The following is a 20223-nucleotide window of genomic DNA, read 5'->3' as shown; positions in this document are numbered from 1 at the left end:
ACAGGTTTTGTTTGAATAAATCTACAGAAGGATCTGACTTCTGAAGCAAAAGTGTGATTCCTTCAGATTCACACTGTTCTGGCTGTTCCTTGGCTAAGGAATCCTATCAGAGCTTGCCATGCTGGTGTCTGTTTCTGGGGATGTTCTGGGTTTTTTCAACAAGTGGGAGGAAACACTGTTTTGGTTTTGCCAGGTGTGGCATTGTTGCCCTTTGTGGATGAGCGACGCCTCAGAGCTGCCCTGGAGGAAGTGTACCCTGACCTCACACCTGAAGAGAGTAAGAATTGGGGTGGTGGGCTAAAGAATTGGGGTGTTGGGCTAAAGAATTGGGGTGTTTTCTTGGCACCTATGAATTTCACTGTAAACTAATGCACAAGGTCTCCTAAATGTTTGGTTGGGTTGAGTTTATGACAGACTCTTTCTCAGGGGTGCTGCTGGTAATCAGAGTGATCCTGAGTGGATTTCTTTTGTTCAGCTTATAAAGGCTAATGTTTGTTTCTCTGTTGTACAGAAATAACATCTGGTTCTTGTAGATAAACTGTGGAGGTGTGTGGGGTTTGGGGTTGCTTTTTTATCAATTCTGTCTATATCTGCAGAGCTACTCTATTCTAAATTCAGCATTCTTCCACTGAACACAAGATGCCCATTATTTTACTGCCTGCCAGCTGTCCTTGGGACCAGACACATCCTGCTCTCGCAGGACATTCCTGTGTTCTCAGGGAACGTTCAGAGCTTTCTCCTAAATCACAGTGAAACTTGGCTTTTGTGGAGGTGTCACCAGGGGACAGCCTTGCTGGTTTGCTGCATTCCTTCCTTCCCTCTTTCCCCTGAACTCTTGCCCCATTCCCATCATTTCTCCAGGCAGGAGGAACAGCCTTGGCGGTGATGTTCTCTTTGTCGGGAAGCACCATCCACTCTGTGACTTCATCGTGGAGCAGTACAAGACCAAGAACACAGAGGTAAGTTGCACTTGTTGCTCAGGGGAAATGGTGAGATGGGAGGTCTGAAGTGCTGCAGCTGAAAACTTCCTCCCTAGGCAGTGGACATCCCACCGGAGCTGTGCCACGGCATCCAGGGAAAGCTCACCCTGAACGACAACGCCGTCCTGCCGGATCAGTGAGTGTGGCCTTTGGGGTGGGCTCTTGCTGCTAGAGGACCCCTCCTGCTCTTATGGCAGCAGAAGTGCTTTTGTGCCCACAAGGAGGAAATTAAAGCTCCAGACAAGGCTAGGTGTGTAGGTCTGAGGGTTCAGAGCAGGGCTGTGTTACCTCCAGCACAGGGGAAATCCCCAGCAAGTGAAATTTGCATTCTATGGTCCCTTTTTTTGACCTCTCAACTTGGCTTTTAAAGCAGCCTCAGATATCTTTAAAAGGTTCTAATGCATTTGTTTATTTGCTGAGGAACCTTTGTTTGTCATTTTGCCTGTGGAAGGCTGATTTTTATGTGTTTAGTTATTGTTTTGTGAGGAAACAAGGCCTGGATAATAAAAGTGGTAGTGCTCAGTGGCCTGGTTCAGTAGGGTCATGTTTTGGTTTCTCTGCTTTTGTGTGGATGTTAATGTGGGCTGATGTGACTTCCCATTAGTGCATATTGCCTAAAAACCCCAAAACTCTCCTTTTTGTATGCTAATCTGCATTACATCAGAGAAAAATCCAGGTAGTGATAGCTTAGATATATTTTGGCTTGGTCCATTTAATCTGCAGCACTAAAATCAGGGCTGTTCCCAGCTACACATACTAAGAATATTTATACTTTTAGTTTTCCTGAGAATGCATCCAGCCTGAGGAATGATCAGTATAATTTTCACCTTGTAGGAGGGGAGGCACACTCATTTCTCAGTGTGCTCAGAGATACAAGCAGGTGTTCAGTGCCTTGTTTGCATTAAGTGCACAAACAGTGGCTTGTTTGGACAGAAAATGTACCTCAGATCACTCTAATAGACATTTCTCCATTCTTGTCATGATTGAGAAGAATGTCACCAAGTTAGAGTTTTTCTTGGAGACAACAGGAGCAAGCAACCTCTTCCAGCCTTGCTTTCCCTAGACAGACCCTAGAGAGTCCCCACACATCTGCTGCAAAAGAGGTGACATTAGGAAATAAGGATTCAGTCACTCCAGTGCTTAGAGAAGTACTTGGTTTAGGGGACAGGCAAGTTAACTTTGCAATGAATGCTTTGCAGGCTTAGTTGGCAGAGCAGCAGATGGTGAGAAATGTGTTTGGTGGTGTTTTGACAGAGGTTGTTCTCTTCACCAGGGTGGTGCAGTCTCCTGTTCCCATGCTGCGGGATCTGACACAGAACTCTGCAGTCAGGTCAGTAAACTGTGGGCTTCCATGCAAGGGTGTGCAAAGTGCAGCACCCAGAACACTGAAAATCACTGTGATCTGTGTCATTTTTATCTCCAGAGAGGCACAGCTTGGTTCAACCAGAGCAACAGCTGTGCAGAGAAGTAATAAATGCTGAGTTACACTTTGTCAGGACTCTGTAGGAAGGATGTCCTAAATGGGGATGTAGTTCCTGTGAGTGATCAGTTAAAGGAAGGGTTTGGCTTTTCCATCTGCCACTGTCAGGAGGCTGGAATTGTTCTGTGCTGCTCCCTGTTTCTCTGTCACAAGGGTTTTTCCTCCTGTTTTTGGAGGTGGTAAGTGCAGTCAGGGCATTGCTCTTCAGGCTGTGTCACTCAGTCTGAATTTTCCAGGGAACCATTATTCTCTTTCCTTGTTGCCTCATTCTTTCTTGGTCCTGGAAAACATGAATTCCAGCTGGAAGAGTGAGATTATCCTGTTTATCTGTTTGCTTTTAGCTTTCTTGGTCATAAAGCAGTGACTGCTATTTCACTTTGTCTCCATTATGCAATGAACCTAATTCTCAAATACTTTCTTCTAGCATCTCATTCAAAGATCCACAATTTGCTGAAGACTTTGTTTTCAAGGCCACAGTGTTACCTGGGGCAAAGTAAGTGTCAGCTGTCAGCTTTCAAATAATTCAATTCTGGTTTATCCATCTGAGTATTTGCTCTGACAAGTACTTATGGAACTGTTCTTGTTGTTCAGGAAACCTGCTCCAGTTCTGAAGCCAGGAGACTGGGAAAAAACCAACAATGATGGCAGGCCTTGGAGACCACAGCTTGGCTTTAACAGGGACAGGAAACCAGTGCATTTGGACCAGTCAGCATTCAGAACCTTGGGGTAAGGCTGTGGGGTTACTGCTGTCTTGTTGGGGTGACTCTCCTCCCTTTCCCTTTTTAAATTAAAAAAAATAAAGGGATTGGGCATGGAGTGTCCAAGCTTAGGTGCTAGTTTTCCATGTTGGACACCTCAGCATGTGATATTTAAATTCAATATTGCTGAAAATGAACATTACAGAGATTTTGCAGTAATGCCTTGTTTGCTTTTTGATTTTTTTTCCCCTACTAGGTAGTTCTAAGTCACTTTCCTGTTGTTTGGGGTTTTTTAAAACTTGTTGGGTGGATGCTTGCTTGTAGGTACAATGAGAATATTATGGACAAGTGATAATTAAGACTGCTAATGAAGACAGGAATGTATTTTAAGCTTTTATAAACAAGCTTTAAAAATTAAATGGGTTTCCATATGGGGAGTGCAAAGGAATGCATTTATCAAAGCCAGAGAAGAGAACGTTTTAAAGAAGACTGGCAAATAAAGTTGGACTCTGGAGTGTCTCCTTAGGAAAAGAAAATACATTCTTCATCTTACAGCTCTGGGGGAGCTGCAAGAAGGAAAAGCACTCCCTTTTAGGAAGGAAAAGCAGAGCTGTCCTGGGGCTGCACTTGAGAGCCCTCTTGCATGTCACAGTCACAATAAAAAGCACAGCTGTGCCATTGGAAACCTGAGCATTTCCCTGGGAGCAGCTCCCCAGGCCCGTCTGTGTAGGGATGTGCCTGGGCCCTGATCCACTGGTGCATCCCTGGCTCAGAGGAAAGAGAGGGGGCTTGGGATGGGCTGGGAGGCATCTGTGCTGGGAGATGGAGCTCAGCACAGCATCCTGACCCACTGCCTTGCCATTTCTTCCTGTTACAGGCACACAATGCCAAGGGACAGGGGCATGCCAGGGATGTACCCCAACGCTGTGCCACTCGGAGCCTATGGCAGCCCCTACGCCAGGCCCCTCATGGGCAGCCAGCAGCAGATCCCCAAACTGCTGTCAAGTAAGTGCCCTCTGCTTCCTGCTTCTCACAGCTGGGTTGGTCTAAACATCATCTCTCTTCATCTATTTCACTTATTTATCTGTGCTTAAATACGATCTGGAAAGAAGAATGTGGGGAAGGCAGAGCTACCAGATAGGCGTTGCAAATTCATCTCCAAAAAGAGAATAATTATGTGGTTTTGGGGAGGTTTTTGGGAGCCCAGCAGTCCCTGTGCTGCTGTTCCTGCTGAGTCCTGATGTGTTGAGGGAAATGTTCCAATGTGCTCTGTCTGTCCCATGTCCACGGACCTGATCCTGCCAATGAGGCACTCCCGAGCTCTCATCCTTGTGGCACCTGAGCCCCTTGTGCTGAACAGGCAGTTCTCTGCAAGCAGTGCCATAGACTGGTTCAAACTGAGGAGGCTTGGAGCCACTGCTAGAGGAGAAATCCCTGTCCATCTGTTGGCCTTGGAAAACTGTCTGATGGCTCTCTTTGATGCAGGCCTCCTCCCCCTGGGAGCGCCACAGCCATCCCCAGTCACCGTTCTGCAGGTGTGCCTGGCAAACCTCAGAGCAATTGGTTGGGCTTTTCTTTCCTCCTCCTTGTGCTGCATTTTCCACGAGGCAGAGGTTGCTGTGCTGCTGTTGTGTGGAGCAGCAGGGAGAGGAGCCAGGTGGAGCTGCCTCGTGGAGGCTCCTTCCCTCTGCAGGGTCATGCGCCAGCCGTGCTCTCCAGAGTCACTTCCTGGCGCTCTGCTTTCGTGGGACACTGCAGTGCTGCACGCTGCAAATGTGTCCTCTGGCACTTCACTGGGAGGTGTTGTTCCTCCTCTTCTGCTAAGGCTGTCCTAGGAGATTAGACTTAAAGTCTAATTAACTTCTCATTTGCACTGACTGCGGCGTCAGGTCTTTGCAATGGATTACGGCGGGCTTGACTTAGAGTTTGGAGATTGTTTCTTTCGGTGCCTCGTTATCTGGGGCCTGAGGACAGCTCGTGTCCATCAGGAGGATGGCTCAAACAGCCTGAGGGCTGCATTGCTCCCTAGAACCATTCCCAAAACCCATCCTGCTGCCTGGCTGCAGGGTCAGGCCCCAGCCTGGCCCACCTGGGACTGTCAATGCCAAGTGAACCACGTGTGCCTCAGCTCCTCTTCTACCAGGTAGAGTCAGACTTGCTTAAACCCTTGTTAGAAGAACACCTCCAGGTGGCATACCCCTGGATTTCTGCTGGGATCAGCCTTTTGGATGTTCACCTGCCTAAAGATCATAACACATCCTGGATTATGGATTGTGTGGGTCTGGTGTCAAGCAGACCTGTGAAGATGAGGAGTGTCTGCAGCTCCCCAAACCCCACTGCAGTGAGGCTCTTGCTGAGTGGGAGCAGTCTGCCTGCACAGTGTGGTTGGGAATTCATGAGCACTTGGGCCAATTCACCCCAACAACGTTCTGCCTGGAGTCCCCAGAGGTGTTCCTAGGTCTGGCAGCACAGCATCTTCTTCCCTTTTGCAGTCACCTCTTCAGTCCCCAATGTCTTCATCAAAGCACTGGTACCTTCAGCTGGAAAATCACATCAGGAGAAATGGGAAGGCCTCTTGGATGGCACAAGGTTCTCTCCAGTGTCCAAGTTGTGTTCATCAGCTGTACTGTTGTGAAAGAGCTGCATTTGTAGTGTGGCTGGGCTGGGAAACACCTGGAGCCCACACATCCCTGAAAAACCACAGCTGATGTGGTCAAAGTCCCCACATTCAGTGGGACTGATGCAGAGCAACTTTCCACGTGGTGTGTTGTGTTTTCATTCACATGCTGCAGTAAAATCATCCTCCAGAAGGGCGATGCGGTCAAGGCAGGAGCCAGCTCCTCCTCAAGAGCCTCAGGGCTGGGGGTGTTCCTCACCAGTGCTCCCTGATTTGCCTTGGATGTGCCAATTTTCAGCTGATGAATAATTGTCTGTGCTGATAACTTGGGGAGTCAAGTGCAGGGTGGCAGCGCTCTGGGAATGGCAGGTTTGGCTCCTGCAGAGCAGGACATCTGATTTATGACTCGCGTGGCAGGCAGTAAACTTGTCAATTAGCTGCCTTGGAAAAGTGATTTTGATTAGTGCAATCAGTAAACACAAAATCTTCTCTTTGATTGCCACCCTGATTAGATAAATTGTTACTTGAGGAGCTGCTAGACAAGGCAGTTTCTTTGGCCTTATAGCTCTGGGAAATGCCTAAGTTTTGCAGCTTAAAGAAAATATTAATTGTCATTCCTTCTCCCATTTTGTACCTTTCTGAAGTGCAAGTCACTGCTCCAGACTCTTTCCTTCAAGGTTATTCCATCTGCCATACAAATGAATAGGGAGGGCTTTAAATGTTTTGATGATGATTTCATTGAAGTCTTACTTAAACTGAGCTGCAGAAAGGTGTGGTTACAGCAGGAGAGCTGGGTCCTTGCTCACATGGAGAGGAAGGGTCTGGAAACAAGGTGTTGCCTGTGTTTCTGTGCTGCTGCTGTCTGTGAACTTGGAAATCATCAGAAACAGAGAGTCATTTTAGGATATTTTTGATTGAAAGTTGGACACTCAGGGGCTATCCAAAACTTTTTAAAAATACTTTAAGCTCCAGTTGAAAAACTGCTCATTTTCCCCTAAAGCAGAGTTGTGGATTCTGTTGCCCTCCCCTTGTATTCCAAAATAAACATGGCTTTGTGTGGGTTCAGCCTGTTCAGGCCTGGAAAAGCCCTTGAGGCTCCCAGGCTGATCAGCAGGGAAGTTCCACTTCCCTACCTTCAGTCCTGGTCTGCTTCAGGCTGGAAATTGGCTGGAAAAGAGGAGCTGAGGAGCATCAGTTGGTAGCTGTGTGTGTGCCTGGGGGTGTAAAACCAGGCTGATATCCTGGTTGATGTAGTTGTGTGTATAGGTGTAAAGCTGAATAAATAACCCTGCATGGGGGACAAACGAAGAATTATGGGCTGGATTGGCTTTGCCCAGCACGCTCCTGGGAAGAGCAGAGCTGCTGGGGCTGGGAATTTATTTGGTGTTCTCTTGGCTGGGGCTGAGACAGACAATCCAACCAGAGCTAGGAGAGAGGCACAGACTTATTTATTTTATGTTTCCCCCTTTCCAAGGGAGGCCAGGCTTCCATGTCCTGGCCCCTGGCAGCACGGCAGGGTGTCCGTGTGCCGGCCATTATCCAGCTGCTGGAACCAGCTGTTGGAATTAGGTCACACTTGAAGGCTATTGAAAGCCATCAAAGGTGTCAGTGAAACTGGAGCTTTTGATTGACGCTGGGGGCTGCCTGGGTGCTATTGAGGAGCTGCTGCTTTTATCCTGTTTGCTGACCAGGTTATTTAGAAGGACAACAAGCGTTTAATTGCGGGCCCTGTTAAAGCAGCGTTGCTCCTGCCTCGCCTTTGTGCAGGGCTGGTTTGGGTGGCACAAACAATGGGTGAGTGGGTGGTCTCCTGCACGCCAGCACTGGGGCTCTGGCCAAGGTTTTACCCAAAAAGGCTTAATTCAGTCTGATTCCATTATCTGAGACATCATTAATAGGTTTTTATTAGTGTATTATCACTGCCTGCAGTAACTTTTAAATGTACCTTTAGTATCTTTAGTGATGATGTATTTATATTTTGCTTTAATGAATGCTTTATCCTTTGCATCCTAAATATAACTATATTTACCTAAACGTGAATGAAACAGAATCATCCACTTTGTTCCATGCTCTGGCCATTGTTTTAGTTGCCTTTATAGAATAACTTAGCCCAGTCACAGGAAAACTGGCCCATGTTTTGACTTTGACATCTTTGTTGGTCACAAACATGGTGTGTTGTGGTAACACAGTGGTGGGTGTGTATTTTTTACATAGTAATGAATGTACTGGTTAGATGTATGAATATTGAACTGAGTTGTTAGGGTGACAGATGAGGCTTTTGCATCTTCAGAAATTCAAGAGGAGACACCTGCAAAGCATCTGAGCTCTAACCAACGCCAGCTCTAGCAATTAAAATTCATAACTCTCTGTTATGAAGCTTACTGGATGTGCTAGAGCCAAAAAAGTTGCTTTTTCTCTGTTGGCAGCAGGACTCTGTCCAAGCCAGCAGCAGGAAGCCATGACTTGGAGTGTGTTTGTGGCACATCCAGCCTGAGCTTTCCTGTCTGGCTGGCTTCTCAAAAGCATCTCTGGGGCACACAGAGGAGTGAGCATGGCTCGTGAGTTGTACTTGCTCTCTCTTATTTTGCCATCTCGTTCTGCCCTCCAGATCTTCGGCCCCAGGAGTCCTGGAGAGGTCCCACACCCTTGTTCCAGCAGACACCTCAAAGGTAAGGCAGGAGGGATGTGAAACGTGCCCAGGAGGGTGGACTGGGCTCTGCCAGCCTTCCCTATGTTTGGTTTTCCCTGCTCTGTTTGCAGTATTGTAGTTTAAAATTGTGGAAATGATGCTGTACAGCAGGTTTTTTGAGTTAATTAATGTCCATGATTTATTGATGTTTTGAGAGCCCACTACGTGGTGTTCATCCTTTAAAAGGCTCGAGTACTTTGTATTAAAAAAAAGGAGGGAAAAACACTTTCCATTAAAACTCAGGCTTCAAAATTAACTTTACTGTTGGTGCTTTGGTACCGTTCTTGGTTCTTTGGCCTTTATCTTATTGAAGCTTTTGAGATACTATGAAATTGAACACAGAGAGCTTAAAACTGCATTAGATTTTGGACAGGCTAAACAAATTTCTTTTTAGGAGGGCTGTGGAGCTTAATGAGGCATAACTAATGGTGTTCCACTTTTATCATTCCTGTGCCACAGCCGCAGCATTAGCACAGACCAGCCATTGATTCTTGCTACAAACCTCTTGAAGTCCTAATCAGCTTCTTTGGTACAAGTTTTTCAGGCCTGACAAGCCCATTGTAGGGCAGTGTCACTGTAGGTCAGTAGTTATTAGTTGCCACTGAAAACAGTTTCTTTAACTACTTAAGGCTGAACTGAATTAAATGCAGAAGGGACTCAGGGAAGGATTATGGAATCTGCAGCCCAATAAGTGCCATCGAATAGAAGGAATGTGACATGGTTTGATAATCAGGGATGTTTTACATGCATCCCCTCATTGATGGCTTGTGTGTCCTCCGGTGGGGTGGGCTCAATAAACCCAGGCTACCTGTGTCAGCTATGAATAATGACATTTATTTATGTTTATGGAGGAGGGAGAGAAGTTTCTGTTCCAACACTCAGCTTTTTTTTTTTCCCCTGGGCTTATTTGCAAATGTTTCACCATTGAAAATATGGGCTTTGGGGGAATTTATTGAGCTCTTCACAGTCACTTTCCATGGCAACCATTTTGATCCCCACTGAAGTAAGCCTGGCTCCCTTGTCCTGTGCCTCATCTGTGTGGAATATTGTAAGGCAAGATTCATTCATAATGCAAACTTTAATACTGCTTGGGCCATGGGAGTTGCCACTCCCACCCCTTAATTAAATCCAATTTATATACTTTTATTTGTGAAGGACTGCTGCAGGTCTGTCGCTTGTCACTGCCTTCCCTTTGTTACACTGTGCAGGGTTTATGAAAAGCTCTGCCAGCACTGAGGATAAGTAGTTTTGCCATGTTCTTGGAAGGTTTTGGATTTGGGGAGCAGATCAAACGTGCTTAGAGCTGATGTTTATTTGCTGTACAGAGACAAGCACAGAGACTTAAGCAGAAGGTTAAACACAGAGACACTTGGTACAGGAAAAAGCATCTGAACCTGTTGAAGGCATTTTGAGTTTCCTTTTCTATCCCTGGGAGCTGCTGGTTCCCCAGTCTCCTGCCCCTCTTGCTGCTGCAGCTCTCCAGGAGCAATAGGTGCTGTGGGAGAGAGCAGCCAGGGATTTCTGCTCAGGGAGGGAAGGAAGGGGCTGAGGGAGAGGCCAGCCCTGCTCCAGCCCTGTGGGATGGAGTGGGTGGGCAGGAGGCTGGGATATCCTGGATTCACCACTCTGAGTAAGGGATAAGCAAGGAGCCCTGTCCCTGCCAGGTGTGCTAGTTCAGGGATGGAATGATGCAGCAGGGACTAAGCTGGCTCTTCCTTCCCAGGCCTGGGGGGAAAAACCAGGAGTGTAAAGCTGCTTCTCCATAATCTACCTATTCCTGTCTCCTGTGCAGGATTTCTTGCTTTTAAACCTTGTGGTGCACCAGGGTGTGCAGCAGGGAAACTGAATTTTGGGGTCCCTCTCCCCTGTCCTGACATTCCTGGGCACTGCAGAGGTCCTTTCCATGCTCTTGGGCCAGTCCAGAGTTTATAGAGAGAGATTTGCTACCTGGCTGATGGAAATGTGTCATCTGGTTGAACAAATCATTTTTGCTTAACCTGTTCATAGAAATAATTTCCGAAGTGGCTGGGTGTGAAGACAGGAATGTTTTCCTGCATAAATTCTCCTGAATTTAGCTGACCTGGCTGATGTGTTTGGGTTGATGTAACTCTGGATAGTGCCTGTGTCAGCTCCTGAGGTGTTCCCAGTGGCACAGTTCTTTTTTTGTTTACAGCTTTGCTGTGTACAGATCTCCACCCTCAGGTGATTTAGGTCACCAACCAGTGCCCCAACAAAGCAGTGATGTTAGTGGTGCTGTGTTTAATTTGTTAAATATCCCAGCTTTTCATCAATGGCACTTAAAAAGTTTAAACTCTGTGCCAAATAAAAATTAATGTCAAAAGAAATTTGTGTCAAACTTCCCCATTCCAGGCATGGAGCAAGAGCTGGCCTGTGAGCCTCAGTCATATTTATCACCAGCACAACAGAATGACTGTTAATGAAAGCCCCAGAGCTGGGGCTGTATAGGTAATTCTCTGCAGCTTTCCTTATGGCTGAGCAGTGTTTTCTTCCTGGAGAGTCTGCTGTTTTCTAGGAATCATGAGGGGAACAAACTTAGTACTCAAAATACTAAATCAAAAGAAGCTATCATGAACAAAGGGTGAACTTAGAATGTTGAGTTTGAGAGTTTAGTCCCCACAAAGGTAAAGTGGTCTTAGCTTTAACTACGGCATGGCTCCTTCTGAGGGGTGGTGTGCAGTGCACCAGGTAAACCTGGGGTGGTGTGTAGTGCACCAGGTAAACCTGGGATGCAGAGCCTCTGCTGTCTCCATCCCAAACCTGGGATGCAGAGCCTCTGCTATCCCCGTCTCCCTCCAGGCTGGCCTTGCTCTGCTCAGCCAAGTCCCTCTTCAGCAGGGGTCAGGAAGGATTAACTGTCTCCACTCTCCATGTTTTTCCCTCACAACATCATATTGTCCTGCAGGACCCACCTGCTCTGAATCCTTTAAAGAATTGTCCCTCAGCCGTGCTCAGCTGTAAGAACCAGATCACGGCTGTAGCATTTCCCTAAATATTTTGAATCAAACAATATTGGACGTGTTCTACCTGTTGCTTTCTAATTATCATGTCAGAATGGGTACTTGAAGGAAATGAAAACATTTCTTGCTGTGGGTAATCCGGGATGGCAAACTGGGCCATAATGGATGTGGGATCTGCGTTCCCATCTAAACTGTACACCAAATGTCAGTCAGCCCGTGCCAATTAGTGCTTATGTTGCTAGGTCACCGTGGTCAATTGAAAACGGCATCAATAGAACTTGAAAAGGTTTCTTCCCGATCAGACCTCCTGACATATTGAGCAGAATAATGGATGGGAAAAAGCAGCCAAGGCCCCTACCCTAGATTCCGAATGCTCGCCGTAAGAATTCATTTGCAACCTGCAATTAACTGGGAAGAATGGGCTCCCAGAAAGAGTCTGGGCGTTCAAAGAAAGCCCCTGGCTCCCGTGTGGCACATGTTTACTCCTGGGGTGCTGGGGAGCCTTTGGGATCAGCAAATCTGCTCCTGCAATAAAAGGTGCACGGGAGCTTTCCAGGGAATTGGAAAAATCTGCTGCGTGCAGCCGAGTTTGCCGCTCGTGGCAGCGCAGCTTCCAGGCTGTGCCGAAGGAAGAGCTCGGCGAAGCGGCCTTTAGGGAGGATTTGGGAAGATATTCCCTGCTCCTGGTTTCTCACTAGCACTTGGCTGTCCGTGCTCAGCTCAGAGACAAAGCCAGGAGTGGGTCTGTGCTGTGGGACGCTCTGCAGGAGCCCAGTTCCCACTGCAGTGTTCTCTCCTTGCGCAGAACCGCCGGAGCCGCTCCTCTCCTCGCCTGGAACCGCGTGATGCAGTCCCCAAACCAGTTCCAGCCAGCTCAGTACCAGGGGCTGGGGCCCATGGGATACCCCCAGAGACCCGAGGACCGCATGGACAGGGGCAGACAGGTAGGAAAGCGGGGCCCCACGTGGTGCGGTGTGCTCCCCTCCCAGCCGAGGCGTCCCCCTCCTGGGGCTGTGGAGGGGGAGTGTGGCATGGGCAGGCACTGCTGAGCTGGATTTAGTGTCACTGTGTCACCAGGGACTGCCCAGCCTTGGCCAGCCCCTCTGGCTGTGCCCCTGACACAAGGACCCTGCTGGGACTGCACCATCCGTGACATGGTCACTCCCCTCCTGCAGCCTGAGGCAAGCATTCCCACCAGTCTTCCTCTTCCACAAGGAAATCTGCCCACTATACCTTTTGTCCAGCATGTTTGAAATGTAGATTCGTACAGCTTCCTGAATTTCTTATTGGCTTTCTCTGAGCTGAAAAATTGCTTAATGCAAATGTTGGGTTCTCCTAGCCTGGGGAATAAACATGTGGAAATAGCTCTCTGCAGTTAAAAGGAAACAAGCAATTGTGAGGGGAGAACTTCATCCAAAATTGCAGGTGACTTGGTCAGCAGTTCATGAAAATGCCACAGAGTGAAAATGCTGCTTGAAAGTAGCAGGTGACTCTGCTTGGGGAATTTTTTTGGGGGGTGTGATCCCAGTAGAACATGATCTGCATATGCTGTTGTACCAGAACTCTGGGTGTTCACACTGCTAAACACTCATTTTAAATAAATTTTGGATATCTAGGCTGAACTCCTAGTTCTGCTGCTGTCTGTGGAAGTCAGAACTGTGGGAAGGTTAGTGACCAGTCCCAGGGAGGAGGAGGAGGAGGAGACAGCCCCATTGCCCTGTCCTTTATGAGGAAATTAGGACACAAACTGTTGGAAATGTGCCTTCTGCAGGGACCTGATTCAGCTCAGAACAAGTCACTTTTTAATCACTCCTAGTTTTAATTTTCTTCCTCCCAGCCTGCTCACCTGCCCAGTCCCCAGATGTGTGTTACGTGGCACAGCACCAGTACAAACCCTGCCAGCACTGGTTGGGACTGGAGGCAGAACTCAACAACATAGGTTGTAATCACAGGGAAATAATGGGGCCTGAACCTTGACCCAACCTGTGGAGCTCTAAAATACATTTTAAATTTGGATGAGGTGCATTGATAGGATCAGATTTCAGAAATCTTTCATTTTGTGCCACACAGGTTTAGCCAAAACCCCAGAGCCAGAGGAATAAATCCCTGATTGCACTAATCCATAGCAGGGGCTGCTGTGCTCCCAGGGAGAAATCAGGGGAGGATCTTTTGTGCTGCTGGAGTCTGGGCAGGGTTTAATTAGTCTGGGAAATGGACTCCTGGAAAAGTCTGTCTGCCATGGCACACCCTGCTCTGCCTTTCACTCCGGGCAGGATACACCTGCTAAAGGAATCTGTGCTTGAAGCACTTCATTCCCAGCCTTAAATTATGGTGCCCAACAGCTGGAATTGTGAGAGGGAGCAGGAATGGTTTCCCAGCAAGGTTTGCAGTGGGGTCCCAGGGAGGGTATCCCTGTTAATTCCCACTTTGGAGCCCTGTGGATATCCATAGCTTGGGTAAAGGTGTGGTCTTGCCCAGGACAGAATTCCCCCAGAGCTGGCATGGACCCACCTGTGGGTGCAGAAGACGTTTAACCCAGCAGTGACAACCTTTTTTTTATTTTTATTCACATACATGATGAGTTCATGATGAAGCACAAATCTTTTAGCTCCAGTGAATTTCCTTACTTAAAAAATTTTCCTTGCACTTGTGCTGCAACTGTTTATCTGCTTTTAATTTTTTTTTTTTTTTTTTGCTTTTTTTCTCTTCTTGTTATTTTTAAATGAACTTTCAGATGTTATTATTTCTTCCAGGCTGGAGTGAAATGAGAAAGTACCTGAAAGGGTTTAGGGTGCCAGCCTAATCATTGAATCCGGCCTTGCTGCCTGAAAATTTCAAAGCTTTAAAGCCTTGAAAAGGGATTCAAGTGGAAGTGGTGACACGTAGCAGCATAAATAATTATCTTTGGGCCCTTTCACCTCTGAATTCTTTTTTTACAGCGTACAGAACATGGTCTGAAGAGGTTAATAAACGCGCTGCTGCAGAGTGCTTACAAAATTAATGCAGCTGCCATGGATCTGGGGGGCTCCCTGGGAGTGGGGCTTTGCTGCCTTCCAGCTCTCCCAGAGAAGCAAAGAATGAGCTTGCTGGGGTGGTGCAGGTGTTGGGCAGTTTTATTCCAGCCCGGAGCAGCACACAACGGAGCACCCACATCCACGGCTGCTGCAGCACTCCCGGGCCACCGCTTTGTCCTTCCCTGCTGATGGTTTGGAAGGGTTTTTTTTAGGGATGTAGCCAACTTGTTTCTTTTTTTAATTGAGTTCATCAAGCCTGCAAACAAACCTTCCCTGCACAGGCAGGCTGCAGGAGCCTCCCTGGCAGGTCTGCTCGCAGGCTCCGTGGTTTCTGTGGTTATCCCAGCTGCCGTGTGCTGTGATGAAGAGAGATTTCTCTTCTAAAGGAAGGAAGCCCTTTTTTCCTTCCACACCCAAAATCCCTGAGTAAAGAGGACACCAAGCCTGTAGCTGGTGTTGGTGCATCACCTTTATTTAACTTGCTGTTCTCTGCAATGTACCAGGCTTGGAAATAATTTTAAATGCTTCAGGGGGGCTCTGTGAAATTTTCAAACTGATTTTTCCCCTGGATACTTGATGTACCAAATGCCTGAATTTAAGTACAAATATACATCTAATTTGGAGTCACTTCCAAAGTGGGATTTGGATCTCTTTGAACTCTTATTAAAGCAAACGAGTTCTGGAAAACGCCTCTCCTACAACAAATACAGCTTTCGTTTTTCCTTAAAATACTTTTGTATAAAAACGCTGAGTGTGAGCTGCCCCACGTCCCTGCCTCCAACATTTGTCCCTTTGCAGCAGGGCACAGCAGAGGTGTCACAGGTGGGAAGTCCCTTGCCAACGGTGCTGACTGGGGGTGGATTTATTTGGGATTCCAAAGCCGGTGCTGCGCAGCTCCGCTCTGCACCAGGCGCTCCAGCCCCAGCCCGTGTTTTTGGGAGACTCCCCAGCCGGATGAGGGATGCTCAGCCCTGCCCCTGGCACCTCTCTGTGCAGAGGATGTTTTGTCCCCGTTCCCTATGGCGCCTCGAGCTCACCCCACTTGTTTACTTGTGCTGCTAATCCCAAAAATAAATGCTTGCTTTTGTTTGTTTGTTTGCAGGCGTACGGCCCCGGGAGGCCCTACCCGCTCCCACCTCCCGCAGGAAGGTACAGCTGGAATTAGCTCCTGCCTCCTGGGGGTTTTTTTAAACATGGAAAATGTCCGGGTTCTTTGCTTTTGTCCTTTTTATTATTTGTGGGAAGAGGGAAAGAAAAAAAAAATGAAGTTGTTAAGCACCATCCCTGTAGTTTTTAAACGGATGCCTGTTTTAAATGTGCACATTTCTTACGGACCTGATGATGATTTTTTGGGAGGGACTGGAAAGAGCGGATTGCCGTCGGACGAGGTGGGAGTGCTGCGTTGTCCTCCTTACATATCCAAGCTGTGCCGAGCACTGCCCGCCACTCTGAACTCCAAACACCCTCTACTCCACACACAAGAGCCTGAAAACAGACAAGGAGTTGGAAAGAATGCCCAGAAATGGGATTTTATGGACTCTCGGGGCAGACCCAGCAGGCAGCCGGCGGCACTGAAAGACACAGCACTCTCTGCTCCTTGGCAGATGCTTCCTTCGGTTTCTCGGACTCTGAAGTAAAACATTTCAACTTTTTGGATGTCTGCCTGTTTCCAGCGTGGTTTTATCGTGGCATAACCAGGCAGGGGCCGTGGGTTTGTCTGTTTGATACCTAATTTAAAACGGCTGCGAAGGGCAGGAATTCCATTCGTTTTTAGCACTCTTTCTAGGGATTTTCTGTGTGAGTGTACCAAATCAGTAAATATTTTTATTTGCTTTATAAAGTGGCTTTTGAAATTCTGAGCAGTGGCGTGTGGTTAATTTCCAGCCCCCTCCAGAGCCTGTTTGTATCTTTTACCTGTGTGCACACATTCCTGTTGATTTATTGGAAAATAATTCCACCCAATCTCTAGCATTTAAAATCTTTGTTTAATTAAAAAAAAAAAAAAAAAAAGAAAATTAGGAAAGCATCCAATTCAGCTTTCCCTTTGGATTTTTCCATTAAATCCAGGTATTGTGTAAATCAGTAAAGTTCCCAGCCCCACTCTTGCCCCGATTCCTTGGAGCTCCCTTCTTTCCAAACATCCAGGTTTTAATCACCAGCAACTGGGGGAAAAGCCCTGACAGTCCCATTTAACTTGGAAGGAAGAAATCAACCTGGATTCATTATTTTCAAGTGATGGAAGGTGGAGCAGAATCCCTCATTGTGATGCAGCATTCCCGGGGCTGGGAGCCGCCAGCCCTCCCCAGGGCCTTCTCCTACGTCTGGGAAAAGATTGGGTGCTGAAAAAGAGCCATTTTGCTTTTCCAGCAGGACAAAAACAGCTCTGAGGGTGAGTTTTCATGGGAATGGGCTGGAGGAAGGAGTGGGTGGGTCGCCTACGTTCCAAAGGTGGATGGACCTACTTGCTGTTGGCTTTGTCCCTTGCTCCCATTTTTTGGGGCACAAAAAGTCTGGGTAAACATCTGGGGGGCTGCTGTAAAGGAAAGGCTCATCCCTGCTGGCTTTACTTTGCCCAACCCTTCACCCCCTTGCAGTGTGATCCCGAGTGGAGCCAGCCTGGGCCCTGGGAGCTGCATTGCCCACTCGGAGCCTTGGAGCTCTGCTCGGAGCAGCGTGCTGGCCTGGGGGCTTCCTTTTTTCGGCTCTGATGCAGGACCTGGCGGGGCAGCACCACCCTTCCTGGGGCTCTGCTGCAGTTGCCTGTGCCCCCAGCTGCTGGGGAGCCTGGGGGTCACCCTGGGACAGCATCCCTGTGGAGCTCCTCAGGCTGCTTTGCTGACAGGTAACAAATTTTTTCCCCAGGCTGGAGCTGAGCCCGATATATCCCCTTGGATTTAACAGAGTTTGAAGGGGAAGCCACTCACCAGGCTGGGCTCAGTCCCACCCCAGACACTCTGGGCTGTTTCCCGTGGGACCCAGCAGGGAGAAATTCTCCCTCATGGAAAGGGGAGGGAGCTGGGGGGGAGGGGGTCTCTTTCCAGAAGAACGGTGGAGATTCCCTTCCCCTCCAGGCTCCCGCATGGGGCTTGGGGAGGGGGTCTGGGAGTGGGTCTGTGGTCTTGCAGAGGCCAAAATCCGGATTTTTCATCTCAGAATCGAATTGTTCCTTCATGGCACAGCCAGGAGTGGAGCGGCCCCAGTGCTTCCCGTGGCTGGGGTTCAGCGGGTCCCCCAAGAATGGGAGAGCCTGGCAGAGGCGGGAGGGGCGCAGAATTAAATCCTTGGCAGCTGACAGAGAGGCAGAAAAAAGTGGATTTTGAGGTTGTCCTTCAGTCCGTACACCGAGAAAGAAGCAGCCGGGTCGTGAGAACAAGGCTTCCTTTATTGTTTAAAATAAAATTAAAATTAAAAATAAAAGAAAGAAAAATTGCCGGAAAGTCCCAAGGAGCGTTTCCCGACGTGCGGGATTTCCTCGGAAAGCGGCGGGGGACAAACCCCGCTCCAGCGCAGCGCATCCTCCGGCCCCGGCTGCTGCGGGGTCCGATCCCGGCGGGAAGCGGGGTCCAGCCCCGGGAATCCCCGGGCTCTCCGTCACCTCCGGAGGGCTCTGAGCTCGTCGGGAGCTGAGCCAAGGGCCGGGGGCTTGAGGCGGCTCCGCGGGACGCGCGCCCCGTCCACGCACGGGCATTCATTAACTGCGCGGTATTTAATAACAACAACGAGAAAAACGGGGTTTTCCCCTTAAATCCGAGCACCGGCGCTGCAGGGCTCCCCTGCCACGGCTCCCACCTCAACTGAGCTGCGACCCAATTTACCTCGGACGGAGATAAGAACGGAATGGCACTCCGGGGCACCCCCACGAAATAAATTCGGCCGAGATGAGATGCGCCTCGGAGGGTTTATTGTGGCGCTCCGCGGGGCTGTCGCGGTACGCGCCGGGGCTCCCGGGCTGCGCTGCCGCCGGGGCGAGGGGCCGGGCCGGAGCGGAGCCCCGCGCTGCCCCGGCTGCCCCCGCCCCGTCGGGAGGAGCTCTCGGCGGCCGGGACACGGAGGCGCGGACACGCGTGCATGCCAACACTCACACACATCCACACGGACTCACACTCACGCAAGCACTCGGCGCTGCCGTCGGGGCCGTTTGTCCAAAAACAGGAGAGACTTAAAAAAAACTCGAAGGGTGGCCGGGAGGGGACTGAAAGTGGGACGGCAGTCGGCGATCCCCGCGGGCACCGGGCAGGGCGGAGAGTCCGGTGCCGGACGAGCGGGGCAGTCGGGGGAACACACACGGGACACACCGATTACCACGTCCTGCCGTAGAGCAGGTTGGGGCTGACCATGCCGCCGTTGTAGTCGACGCCGGCCGAGTCCAGAGGGGCCAGGGGAGCCACGGGGCCGTGCAGCGCCGGCGGGCTGGGCGACAGCTCCTCCAGGTCGGCCGCCTGCCCCAGCGAGCCGGGGTGCGGGTGCGCGGCGGGCGCGGCGGCGGCGGGGGCCGCGGGGGCGGCCGGCCCGGGGCCTGGGGTGGCGTTGCCCGGCGGCGGGCAGGGTTTGCCGTCCTTCACCAGCACCGGCACGGCCACGCGGCGCGGCGAGGGCTGCTGGCACAGGCCGCCGCTGCCGCCGCCGCCGCCGCCGCCGCCGTCGGGGTGCAACTGCTGGGCGGCCGCCTTGTCCTTAGCCTGGCGCTTCATCTTGTAGCGGTGGTTTTGGAACCAGATCTTCACCTGCGTGGGGGTCAGGTGGATCAGGCTGGCCAGATGCTCCCGCTCCGGCGCCGACAGGTACTTCTGCTGCTTGAAGCGCCGCTCCAGCTCGTAGACCTGCGCCTGGGAGAAGAGCACCCTCCTCTTCCTCCGCGGCGCCGCGTGCAGCGGCACGATGGCCTTGGCGCCCTCGGCGATGCCGCTCAGGCCGCCCATGCCGGCCACGTTCATCCCCGCCGACGGGCCCATGAACCTGGAGACTGAGCGGGACGGCCTGCTCAACGCCCGCCCCGTCGGGGCCGCGGCTCCCCCCGCGCCCGGCCGCCCCCCTCCTCCTCCGCCGCCGCGCCCCCCGCGCCCGCACTTACTGCTGGAGTAGCGGGGGTCGCCGCCGGGCCCGTACCAGCCGCCGCCCGCCGCCGCGCCGCCCCGCATCCCCTCGGGGTAGGCGGGCAGCTCGCCCACGTTGCCCAGCCCGCCGTTGCAGTAGCCCCCGACGGCTCCGTGCGGGAACTGCGAGACGCCGTGGGGCATGTGATAGGCGGCCGCGCCCGCGGGGACGTGCTGCGGCACGGCGGCGGCGGGGGGCACGGACGCCTGGCGGTACGGCCCGAGGGGCGCGCCCAGCCCGCCCGCCCCGTCCATGCCGCCGAACTTCTTGTAGCTCTCCTCCATCGGGCTGAGGATGTCGGTGACCGAGAAGGGCGTCGTGTGCTTGGGGCTCAGCGACATGGCGCGGCGGGGCGGGACGCGACGGGGCGGGCCGGGCCGGGCCGGGCCGGGCGCTGCCGCCGGCAACGGCGAGCCGTCCGCGGCGGCGGCCACCAGCCCCGGGCCCCGGTAGCTCGCCGGTTCTTTTAGCCCGGCGCCGGGTTTACGCCAGACGCGGGGGGGCGGAGCGGCGGCGGGCGGCCCCGGCCCCTCCCCGCCTCCCGCCGGCCCCCGGCCCCGGCCCCCTCCTCCCGGCCATTGTCCTGCGCCCGCCCGACGGCTCTTAAGCCCGGCCACGCCAGGGCAGCGCCGGAGCGGCTCCGAGCGGCCCCAGCCCCGCTGCCCTTGCCCGT

General features: G+C 51.0%; 2 protein-coding genes across 2 annotated transcripts in view; one reads left to right on the top strand and one right to left on the bottom strand.

Moving 5' to 3' along the window:
* The window catches only part of XRN2 (5'-3' exoribonuclease 2), a 32609-nt gene extending 16294 nt beyond the window's left edge, over nucleotides 1–16315 (top strand). Inside the window, exons 21-30 of the mRNA XM_009093742.4 lie at nucleotides 194–277; nucleotides 862–959; nucleotides 1037–1116; nucleotides 2254–2310; nucleotides 2885–2953; nucleotides 3052–3186; nucleotides 4036–4163; nucleotides 8384–8444; nucleotides 12248–12386; nucleotides 15559–16315. Coding sequence (XP_009091990.1) covers nucleotides 194–277; nucleotides 862–959; nucleotides 1037–1116; nucleotides 2254–2310; nucleotides 2885–2953; nucleotides 3052–3186; nucleotides 4036–4163; nucleotides 8384–8444; nucleotides 12248–12386; nucleotides 15559–15621 — 914 coding nt within the window. The 3' untranslated portion in view covers nucleotides 15622–16315. The remainder of the gene's footprint in view (nucleotides 1–193; nucleotides 278–861; nucleotides 960–1036; nucleotides 1117–2253; nucleotides 2311–2884; nucleotides 2954–3051; nucleotides 3187–4035; nucleotides 4164–8383; nucleotides 8445–12247; nucleotides 12387–15558) is intronic.
* Nucleotides 16316–18754: 2439 nt separating this feature from the next.
* Nucleotides 18755–19894, bottom strand: NKX2-4 (NK2 homeobox 4). The gene is made up of 2 exons (XM_050972448.1): nucleotides 19528–19894; nucleotides 18755–19419 (listed from the first exon to the last, which is right to left on the bottom strand). Exons 1-2 carry the CDS (start codon nucleotides 19889–19891, stop codon nucleotides 18755–18757), a joined length of 1029 nt encoding a protein of 342 aa, XP_050828405.1. The 5' UTR covers nucleotides 19892–19894.
* Between the last annotated feature and the right edge of the window lie 329 nt (nucleotides 19895–20223).

The sequence above is a fragment of the Serinus canaria genome, chromosome 3 (genome assembly GCF_022539315.1).
Source record: "Serinus canaria isolate serCan28SL12 chromosome 3, serCan2020, whole genome shotgun sequence".
NCBI classification, from domain to species: domain Eukaryota; kingdom Metazoa; phylum Chordata; class Aves; order Passeriformes; family Fringillidae; genus Serinus; species Serinus canaria.
This window is presented reverse-complemented; position numbering and strand designations above follow the sequence as displayed.

Excerpts from the sequence above, each read along its gene's own strand:
- NKX2-4 (XM_050972448.1), bottom strand. The coding sequence starts at position 19,891 with ATGTCGCTGAGCCCCAAGCACACGACGCCCTTCTCGGTCACCGACATC. Across the intron at positions 19,420-19,527 it reads CGACCCCCGCTACTCCAGCA|TCTCCAGGTTCATGGGCCCG; the intron begins GTAAGTGCGGGC and ends CGTCCCGCTCAG.